This window comes from Tachysurus vachellii, chromosome 17 (assembly GCF_030014155.1).
Source record: "Tachysurus vachellii isolate PV-2020 chromosome 17, HZAU_Pvac_v1, whole genome shotgun sequence".
NCBI lineage: Eukaryota > Metazoa > Chordata > Actinopteri > Siluriformes > Bagridae > Tachysurus > Tachysurus vachellii.
Window position 1 is genome coordinate 7,082,417 of NC_083476.1, and position 11,216 is coordinate 7,093,632.

At 36.9% G+C, this 11,216-nt stretch overlaps 1 protein-coding gene across 4 annotated transcripts; it reads right to left on the minus strand.

The window, feature by feature from the left end:
* Window positions 1-267: 267 nt before the first annotated feature.
* Window positions 268-10,138, minus strand: phyhd1 (phytanoyl-CoA dioxygenase domain containing 1). 4 transcript variants are annotated; one of them, XM_060891370.1, is made up of 11 exons: window positions 8,717-8,866; window positions 6,604-6,762; window positions 5,366-5,441; window positions 4,417-4,461; window positions 4,185-4,240; window positions 3,570-3,632; window positions 2,403-2,424; window positions 1,924-2,052; window positions 1,676-1,792; window positions 837-963; window positions 268-533 (listed from the first exon to the last, which is right to left on the minus strand). In XM_060891370.1, exons 1-11 carry the CDS (start codon window positions 8,747-8,749, stop codon window positions 488-490), a joined length of 873 nt encoding a protein of 290 aa, XP_060747353.1. In that variant the 5' UTR covers window positions 8,750-8,866; the 3' UTR covers window positions 268-487. The 4 variants fall into 4 exon arrangements, with proteins under 4 accessions (XP_060747353.1, XP_060747352.1, XP_060747351.1 ...); XM_060891369.1 differs by lacking the exon at window positions 8,717-8,866 and adding an exon at window positions 10,038-10,138 and having other exon boundaries at window positions 271-533; window positions 4,417-4,464; XM_060891368.1 differs by having other exon boundaries at window positions 273-533; window positions 4,417-4,464; window positions 8,717-8,865.
* Between the last annotated feature and the right edge of the window lie 1,078 nt (window positions 10,139-11,216).

Sequence of the window (11,216 nt, forward strand, 5' to 3'; positions counted from 1 at the left end):
TTAACAGGCATGTAAAGACTTTTTATATCTATGCAGTTTTTGATACATGAAATATAGATTATGGCTTTAATCTACAGTATCTGCATTTGTACAGGGACTGAAAACCAGATTAATTTCTTAATTCCATTTAACCTAATAGAAATTTGCCCAAATGTCAATTCAAGGTTTCCAAAATCACTGAAATGTGAAAAATAAAAATCCAAAACGTATAACAGGGTTTTTAAGGTATATAACATTTTATTTTATTTATTGATTAACATCATGCATAGTGACAATATTAATAAAATAATTAAAATATGTGTAAGAATATTCTGGTTTGTTTATGCAAATATAGAAATAGAGCCTAAACCAGTAAAAACATTAAAATGCTAAATTCTGTACATAGAGTTAAATGTTCCAAAATCGATGATTTTATTTTTTTTCTCAAAAACAAATGAAAGAGACTTTAATTAACTGGGGGATTAGAACAAAACAGGTGCTTGGAGCATTAGGTGTAGAGCGATGGGAATGGAAGCTCCTCGGTCGGCTGTAGCCTGTGTGTAAAAAGAAAAGGAATATCAATATAAAGATAATAGATCAGAAATTTTAGCAGGTGTTACTTTAAACCTGCATCAAAGCCTGCAACAAATCTTCAGTCTCATCTTGATTGCTTTATTTCGTATTCATCCGAAATCATGTCGCTATCCAAATATTTATGGACCTGACTGTGTGTTCAGAATAACTCTCACTGCATGTATTATAGAATTTATATGTTCCTTTTTGATTATTTACTTGCAAATTGGCATGGAAATGTAGCTGCCTGAAATATTTTAATCAGTACTGAAATGCTTACTTACCAGTTCTCAGGGCTCCAGCACGTGTTCTCAGATTCCATGACGTGGAAGGTGTAAACGTGACGTGATGAGTCTGAGGTGTTGGCGGCACTTCGGTGGACCACTTCACCATGGATTAGAACCACACCCCCTGCAGTGAATTTACAATTACTGGATAGATAGATCGACACGCCATGTCTGCTGGCATAAGGTTCATAGACTGCAGTGGTGGATATTTCTTCAACAGGAAGTGAAGCTCAAGCACTTGTAGCAGTGACAGTGGTGTGCAAAAATATACAGCACTGGCTCAGGTCCAGGAGGTGAACCTGTGATTTTCCAAGTTGCCAGCAGTTAAGCAGACTTCTGATTCGAATGTTTGTTATGCCATGGATGTGGACTGTATAACAATAGTCTGAATAAATGCTGACATGAACTACAGATAAACATAAACCCAGTTGAGGAAAATATTAAATATGTTTATTATAATGAAAAAAATTTTTTTTTTAAAAAACCTTCAGTGAAAGTGTGAAAGTGACGTGACATACGGCTAAGTATGGTGACCCATACTCAGAATTCGTTCTCTACATTTAACCCATCCAAAGTGCACACACACAGCAGTGAACACACACACACCGTGAACACATACCCGGAGCAGTGGGCAGCCATTTATGCTGCGGCGCCCGGGGAGCAGTTGGGGGGGATTCGGTGCCTTGCTCAAGGGCACCTCAGTCGTGGCTGGCCCGAGACTCGACCCCCCAACCTTAGGGTTAGGACTCAGACTCTCTAACCATTAGGCCACAACTTCCCCCCACACATATTCACACACATATACAAACTACACAGGTACAGGACAGGACTCTAACCTTTCTTGACAGGTGCTGGTGAGAATAGACAGTCATTGTAAATTTGTTCTCGACCAATAAAGTCAGTCAAAGGGAATGTGCCTTTTGGGGCTCGTACCATCCGTCTGGTGATTCCATCTTTTAAACACACACACACACAACTTGAGATCACGAAGCTAAACTCTCTGCCATACACATATGCTTATTCTAAAAAAGCTTGTCTTTGAGAATAGACCCATCAAGCAAGATGTGTGTGTGTATATACTAACTCCTGTGTGAGCCTGGTATGAACCACAAACAGCCATTATCGAGGGTTGCGTCTTCTAGAGCGATCCACACTCCCATCACTTGTCCCAGAGGCTCCGTATACAGGAAGGTCGCATCCTGATGCGGAGTCACTAACAGGTAAAAAGTTTTTATTACATCACAGTTCTCATTAGCGTGGACATACTGAATACCAGGACACTTTATTTTAGGTTTATACTCTCTGTTTCCCTGCAGTGTATTAGGATCAAATCTCTTTACCAGCTTGAATGCTATTGATGGCTAATAGCTGTCTTGCTAGAACAGATTCTCTGTGTTTAAGCATTTTAGAGACAAGCTTTAACTTTATACCAGTTTTAGATTTTCTAACAGAGCCCATAAAATAAACCCAAGTTGAGATGAAAACACTACATGACTAAAAATAATGAATGAATGAAATACATGTTCAGTAAGGAGACATTTATGATCTTGCATGATCTCATACCTTCTCCACCAATGCCTGGTTGCTGGGGGGGAGAAACCAGAATTATTATTATTTATTTATTTATACAGAAATATAATGCATGATCTGTCATTTTCAACATACTAGTAATACATGCACCCAATACATTACATGCACCCATTTTCTTCATTACAGGTAAATTCAATCCGACTGCAAATTCAGAATGTACGTATATGCATCCTCATGCGCTGCAATCCGATTCAAATAATTATGCATCACATATATTCTGAACAAACCTCCATTGAGAAAATTTCTCAATCTACACCAGGGGGATTGCTAGGGCTGGAAAGGATGAGGATTTTAGCCCCCTGAGAGCATTACCTCATGAATGACTGAATGATGACTGTCTAATGGCTGTATACTAACATACATATATATATATATATTAGGTCATTTAAATATGTACTAAATTCATTCATTCATTCATCTTCTACCGCTTATCCGAACTACCTCAGGTCACGGGGAGCCTGTGCCTATCTCAGGCGTCATCGGGCATCAAGGCAGGATACACCCTGGACAGAGTGCCAACCCATCGCAGGGCACACACACACTCTCATTCACTCACGCAATCACACACTAGGGACAATTTTCCAGAGATGCCAATCAACCTACCATGCATGTCTTTGGACCGGGGGAGGAAACCGGAGTACCCGGAGGAAACCCCCGAGGCATGGGGAGAACATGCAAACTCCACACACACAAGGTGGAGGCGGGAATCGAACCCCGACCCTGGAGGTGTGAGGCGAACGTGCTAACCACTAAGCCACCGTGCCCCCTATGTACTAAATTAAAACACAAAATAAACAGACATTTTTTATCCTATGTTAAAAAAAATTTGAAAATTAAAAAAATGTAAAAATCGAGAATGTTTTATACATATGGATTATAATGCTTTATAATCATTTACTGTGGACCAAAGTTTAAGATTAAACTTTATTAAAGATTATTATTAATTGTTATAATTGTTACATTGAAATTTCTTATTATTATTATTATTCCAATTTTATGTGTATATATATATATATATATATATATAATTTTTATTCCAATTTCAAAACCTAGAGCAAAATACTACTATAATACTTTCATTTTCAACTCAAAAGTCTAATACAATGAGCCTTGAAATTAAAAGCTAAGAAAGATCAGTACCTTAAAAATATACATGCTCTGCAAAACAACAGGACTAATGAGACCCAGTTTTTTAGCCAGGTTCTGCCCAGACAGAGAGAGAGAGAGAGAGAGAGAGAGAGAGAGAGAGAGAGAAAAAAAAAGCACACCACGTGAATGAACAATAAAGAACAGCAGAATCTCATACTATACCGTGTTATACCAGAATGCTGTTGAGTGTTTTGATCTGTCAGAACAATCTACATAAACAAATGAAGCCATTTTTATATGAGGAGATGCTTTGTAAAAGCAGCAAAATGTTAAATGTACAGGAACTTGGTATTGATCGCGTCCGTTCCACAACAGTAAACACAACTATAAACGAATGCAAAAGTAAGATCTGTCGCTCTTCTGTCACAGAATAAATTCACTAGTTTTACAAATTGCAAGAGGAATAAAACATGTTAAAAAAAGATGTTATTAGAAAATAATCAACTTCCGTTCACGTCAGGCTACAACACACCATCACGTGATTGATTTCCTAGAATAATTGTTTTGTTGCCAAATTAACGAACATAACTAACCAGCTAACTAGTAATGGACTCTCTCGTTATAACATGGTTATAAAAAGGAAGAAGGAATCACAGGTGTCCTTACCTGGACTTTAGGAGAATGTGTGATGGATTTAAATACAGGCTCATGGGCATGGAGAGCTAATAAAATACAGTAGGGGAGGGGGAGAGAGAGAGAGAGAGAGAGAGAGAGAGAGAACGAGAACAAGAGAGAGATACATTTTTTTAACCTAAAGGTGGTAAAGGAAAAATAAAGTTAACCAATAAATCAGAATTGAGTTGTGTAATTGTTTTTCATCCCTACATCATGGACATACCATGTCCGATTTTGTTTAGTGAGCGTTCCTTCGGGACAGTAAACTCTGCTGTGAACAAACAGAAATACTGGTTGAAAACTCTAAAAGCATTATGGGTCTCCACGTCTCTAGCAACTTCACCTGTGTTACATCCCTTTCCCAGATATATCTGACATGATAGCCATAAAAAACTCCACCATTGCAGGGCAAGATCACACACACACACTCATGTGCCTATTCTCACACTCTGTGGACTATTGTAGTCTTTGAACCGTGCGAGGAAACTGGAGAACCCAGAGGAAACCAAATTTTATTATTCTTTTTTTTTTTTGGACACCACTGTCCCCATACCCTCAAACCACCTACAGGGGAGTCAGGAAAATGTATTTTGTAGTGTAGTGTTGTTATGACAACACTATAGGAGCATATAGTACCAATACCATGAAACCATACTGAGAACCTGTGGGCTGAACAGGAGAGTCCACAGAGAGGACTTCAGACCCTGGAGAATGTAGAGAGATCGGGATTGGATTTTGTGCTCTGTAGAATTTTTTGGGGAAGGGAGATTGCACAAAGGATATTTGGTTTTCGTAGAATAAAGGTACTTCAGTTAGATTTAGAAAAGTCACATTTCTCTCATACAGTGAGTCTGAGATTAAGTGAAGGAACCACAAACACATGTTTTTACTAATCTCTATATACCGTCTATTGCTTGTCTTGTTTTGTCATAAACTATAAAAGGATTCGTTTTATTTCTGCAATAGGATTTTAATTGAATTATTACACAAAAACATTTCCTATTTTACTTTTACGAATTAAAATTATAATAAATCTACCCAATTAATAATTTAATTAACCCAAACTGTTTTAATATAAATGAATATACATAATATTGACCTAAAATGAAATGAATATTATTATAATTCACCCACATCTCTTACAAACCCAACTGCATCACTGGACCACCAACCATTTTCATTGAAGACTCCTTTTTCGAAGAAAAAACGGACCTTGTCCCCACTTGTGATAAAGTAATCTGCATTTCCCTGAACAAAGACAAACAGAGGAACAAGTTAGTAGCTCATTAACAGAGATCTGAGCTGAATATTAAGGGTCTGGAGTACAACAACTACAACAGGAGTGACCTAGCAAGCTTAACTCTACAGATACTATTTACTATGATAGAGCAAGACTTAATCGTCACTAGAACCTGAGGAAGACTACAACAGATGGGTGACAATTTATTGGAAAAACCAACAAAACACAAGTGTGTTAGTAAGATGTTGGGTCAGTACAATCCTTCACAACAGCTTCAATGCGTCTCGATGCAGATTAGACAAGTCTGTGGAACTGTACTGGAGTGATACTGGAGTGAAAGATATTACTTCAGTTAGTGTTTTGATGATGGTGGTGGATATCACAAAATACCTTTTTTTTTTTAATACTTTTTTAATGCCATGGCAGCATCAATGTCTACCAGGTAAAACTGCTTCACATTAACATTCACAAGAATAAGAATAATTAATAGGAATTTCCTAAATAAGGATTTTTCCCTTGTGAGACATACTGGATGACTTCTATATACACATTTTGTATTATTTTGTTCTAAAAACATATTTGTTAGGAGCAGGACAGTCCATTAGGATATGCTTAGGATATTCTTGTTTTACAGGAATCACATGATGGTTTGACAGGAATGCATTTGGATATGCAGTCTGATTGTGTCTGGATTCGAAGGAGAAATGAATTAAGTTTCTTTTGTTTATCGTTAGCTACCATGTCGCTTCAAAATCCACAAGTGTTTACTTGGTTTGAAATCTGGTGACTGTAATAAAAGCCAGAGAATTTGATTCACATCACTTTCAAACACATCAAACCATCCAGTGAACCCTTGTGACCTGTTGATAGGAGCGGAGTCATTTTGGATGAGTCCATTCCCATCAGGAGAAAACTAGGCTAAAAGTCATCACCCAGATCTGCTGCAGTGATCAAATCTTCCCTGTAAGGGACACCAATTCTGTCAGCGACTTGCTTTTCCTTTAATTTGTCACCCCTTGGTAAACTGAAGACTTACCTGCATCTTTCCGGATCAAATTGTATTTCAAAACACACACACACACACACACACACACACAAAAAGGGGGGTGAGGGTGTTATTTAGTATTTCTTTGCACCTAATCTAATAATTAACCTTAATGTTAACATTACCTGAATCTTCAGCTGCTCGTCATGATCAGTGGAGAACTGAGTTCGGCAGTGAGCTGGAACATCCATATTCTCCACTATTTCTCTCATTCGTTCACGCAGCACTTCACACTCCTCTGGGCTGAAGAATCCTTCCAGCACAAGGTAGCCATCATCCCGGTACTGCCATTCAAACCAGACTACAGTGTGAGAAAACAGTACCAAAGCACAGAACAGGTCTAATTCCAACATGGAGGGGAGTAAGGGGGTATATATTACCATATCATCTACTGTAACAGTGTTGGGGATGTAGTTGAGCATTTATATATTGTTAAAACAAACATTTTCATTTTTAAAACATAATTCTGATACTAGCGATCCGAGTTCTATGTACTGTATCTATGTATATTTGATATATAGGACATATTTAGACATGATATAATTTGATAATGTTATAACGGTAAACTGTCATGCTGTGCCTTTACGAGTATTATCAGGACTTCTCACCCAATAATATCAACCAACTTTATTCCTTCTTACAAGAGAATTTTTCCTCCTGTTCTTTTACTATATGTGGAATTCTAGATTCTGATTGGACGGCTTCGAAGCAAATCACAGGTTTATAACGGAGATAAAGGAGAGGTTTACTGTAGTTCTTTTGTAGAGTCTTTGTAACAGTCAATTACCCAAATGTCTTCAGTACACTGGGTTTTCTGTTTCTCATTAAGATGACAACTGTTTCTGTCTTATTAACTTAAAAATTAAAAGAAAAAAAAAATAAAGAAACTGTTAAGTTAATCGCTGCTTTAATGAAATCCGTACCTTTGATTCATGGATGTTCCACAGCATTAGATGTAATATAAATATTATGAGATTTTATGGTATAAAACACTTAAGGATATCCTGTTACAAGGTCACCACTTTCTGTTCTATGTCTGGCCACGGCACATGCCATGGTTATAGTTTCTTTTTAATTGTCTTTAAATGTTTGGGATTTTTAAATGATTTTCCTTCTGCTCTGTTAGCGGAAAGAACCTTAGCTCTAAACTAAAAATATCATCATGTGTTGTATCTGAGTATATATAGGTAGGTAGGTAGGTAGCGAGAGAGAGAGAGAAGGAAATTCAGCTACTTTCTTTCAGAAACATTTCCAGCACCCTGAGCCCCAGATTTATTTGGATTGCAGGCAAATTTTTCTGCAAATGAAAAACACATGTTATACGCCTGCTGCATACACAAACATTAACGCATGCAGCTGTTTAAATAAACAGGTAAATAAAGCTAGCTAGAATTTTTGATGTCGCGTTACAGGGCAGGCTGATTTACTCACTTAGTTGTCTTAAAGCAGATGTAATTATGAAGTATCCAGGATAGAGCAAGGGCTTTTTATAAGTGCAATTATTGGAATTTCCTGTTAATTTAAAGCGTTTCCAAAAATCCTACACAATGATACCATTTCACACATTAGGGACAAGTTGGAGATGTTAATCAGCAATGCATGTCTTTGAACACAGGGAGGAAACCTTAGGACATGCAATCTATACAGGAAGGAGGAGGAAATCAAGGTAAATATGCCAACCACTGAGCCATCATGTCCCCAACACCACCCTTTAAAAATACATTAGAATCATTGTACAAAGTTCCACTAAGGAACCCAATGGCAACATACTGCTTTTGTAATGTAAAAAAAAAAAGGTGAAACCAACATGAGTAAAATGCTCATTCATTCATTCCTTCATCATCTATAACTGCTTTAAAGATAGCCAAAAGCAACAAAACAACAACAAAAAAAACAAAACAAGTGACAAACATGAGGATTCATAACAAACAAAATAATAACTGTAACAAGTTAGCAAGAACAAATTAGCAAGCACAAGTTAGCACTGTGACGAATGGGTTTTAAAAGCGTGTGTTTTACATGTCCACTCTTAAACATTGACAATTTTACAATTTCTCTATGTGGTGGTTTTGAATGGCTCCAGCAACCGATAACTCCGTTTCTCAGAGGACGAAAGGAGAAAAATGCGTTTACAAAATAATCGCTTTACGTTTGGACGAGTCCTTAAGGCCAAAAAAAAAACGTTGTTATATAGTTTTGTGACAGAGAAGACGTCAAAAATTGTCGGTTTTAACTCACCTTTTGGGCCTCCTGCTGTGTTAACACATCCATACTTACTTCAGAAGAGAGAGAGAGAGAGAGAGAGAGAGAGAGAGAGAGAGAGAGAGAGAGAGAGAGTATGAGAGAGAGAGAGAGAGTTAATGTGTGTGTGTGTGTGTGTGTGTGTGTGTGTATGAGAGAGAGAGAGAGAGAGAGAGAGAGAGATAGAGAGAGAGAGAGAGTTAATGTGTGTGTGTGTGTGTGTGTGTGTGTGTATGAGAGAGAGAGAGAAGATGGGACCAAATGTAACTAATTTCCTTCCTCAGTAGATTACATTTTGTTACTACATTTTGTGGCAAACACAAACACTTGTGGATCTCTGGGGAGGCTCAGTGACAGGATTGGTCCATCTGTGATCCACCTACAAGCCCAAGCCCACCCCCACCCCACCCGACACATTTGGGGGAAAAAAGATCCACTCCAAATGAGTTTCAAATATATTTTTCAAAATTAGGTTTTGACATTTTTATTATTAAAACATTAGTGTAGGTCACAAAAGCACAAAAACGATAAACAAAAATAAATAAAAAACATTTTTTTTTTACATTTAAGGGAACATCCAACCTAAACTTTTAAAGTTAATGGATATTCAATTAAATAAATATCAGATAATATGATACAATTCAAACAGGTATATCACATTATCATATTAAGAATAAATATCAGTACATTAGTATTATTTAAAAGCCCTTGACACAAAAGACAACCGGTGGCTTTGAATGTGATTCGATAGTTGTCCAAATATCACCTTGTTCTTTAAGGAAATCCACTGAAAACCTGTCTAATTCACTTCTGTACTGTAAGAGAAGGCATGCTATCATGCATTTGCATGATGTGTTAAGTCTCTTTAGGTTCTTTCAGAGTGTCCAGAACTGGAAAAATATCATTATAAATATCATGATTGCAAAGGGTCCCTAAAAATCTTTGGTCATAAAAATATGATGATCATGAATTATCACCATGGAATTATCCTATGTCTAGGAAAAAATAGCATGTATATATAAATAGCATGGAAAATTATTTTTGGTGTCATAGAAAATTCATAGAAAAGAATACTTTGTGCAAACACCTGTTGAATAGAATCAAAGAAACCTGAACCTGAGGTGAAGCTTGTCTCTAAAAATTCAAGCAACTATAAAACCAAAGGCTCCAACAACATATCCAGGGTAGAGCCAGGGCTTGTCATAATTCAAATGTGTTTATTGGAAAGAAATTTGAACGCATTTGAATTTGTCTTCTGAAATTATTTTCAAAATATTGTTTTTATGCTATTATTTGCTAGCAAAGACTTTTGACTCACCTTTTGGACGTCCTGTTTAGTTAAGATCTCCATGCTTACTTTAGCAGATTGACTGAGTGAGTGGGTGAGAGAAAGAGAGAGAGAGCAAGAGAGATAGAGAGAGAGAGCAAGCGAGAGAGAGAGAGAGAGAGAGAGAGAGAGAGATTAGCTCATCCGGGTAGTTGAAGGGTCAAATGATTTCAGCATGTCAAACCAGATTACAGTGCAACCATGGTGATATGGTGACTGGATTTAGGACAGTATTTCTCATCTTTGCCTGTACATTTTCACTATTTCCCTTTATCTGACTTACTTAAGGCTACCAAATAGACAAGTGATATACTTGTTTGTGATATAACCAAATAAAGAGTTAAGTGACCCTAATTTAGGACACAAAATCTCTATGTGTATTCTAATCCACATAGGCTAATTGTATCATGAAGGTGGATAATTGAAGGACAATACAACATCCATCCATTTTCTGTACTACAGTGCCAACCCATCACACTACTGACAAATTAGAGATCCCTAAACCCCAGAGATGTGAGGCAAACATGCTAATTACCAAACCACTGTGCCCTCACAATACATCATAAAACAGGTAGAAAACAATATTTAATTTCTAACAGTAATTGGTTACATGATTAATCTAATTTCCATTATCCACCCTCTAGACCAATATACAATTATATATTTCCAATTCAATTCAGTTTATTTGTATAGTACAATAATTCCCATTGTCTAAAAAATGCTTTACATAACAAAAAAACAAAAGAGAGAGAAACAAAAGAAACAAAAGAGAGAAAAAATAAATATATAATAATATTAATAATAATAATAATAATAATAATAATAAGAAGAAGAAGAAGAAGAAGAGGAAATAAGGATGAAAATAAATAGAATAGAACGGGGGGCACAGAAGCCTTTATTATCGCCACATATACATTACAGCACAGTGGAATTCTTTTCTTCACATACCCCAACTAAGGAGGTTGGGGTCAGAGTGCAGGGGCAGCTATGATACAGCGCCCCTGGAGCAGGGAGGGTTGAGGGCCTTGCTCAAGGGCCCAGCAGTGGCAGCTTGGCTGTGCTGGGCCTTGAACCCCAATCCTCCGATCAAAAACCCAGAGCCTTAACCAGTTGAGCCACCACAATATATACAATTAAAGTTTAAAATTAATCTAAAAAAGATTAACTTAA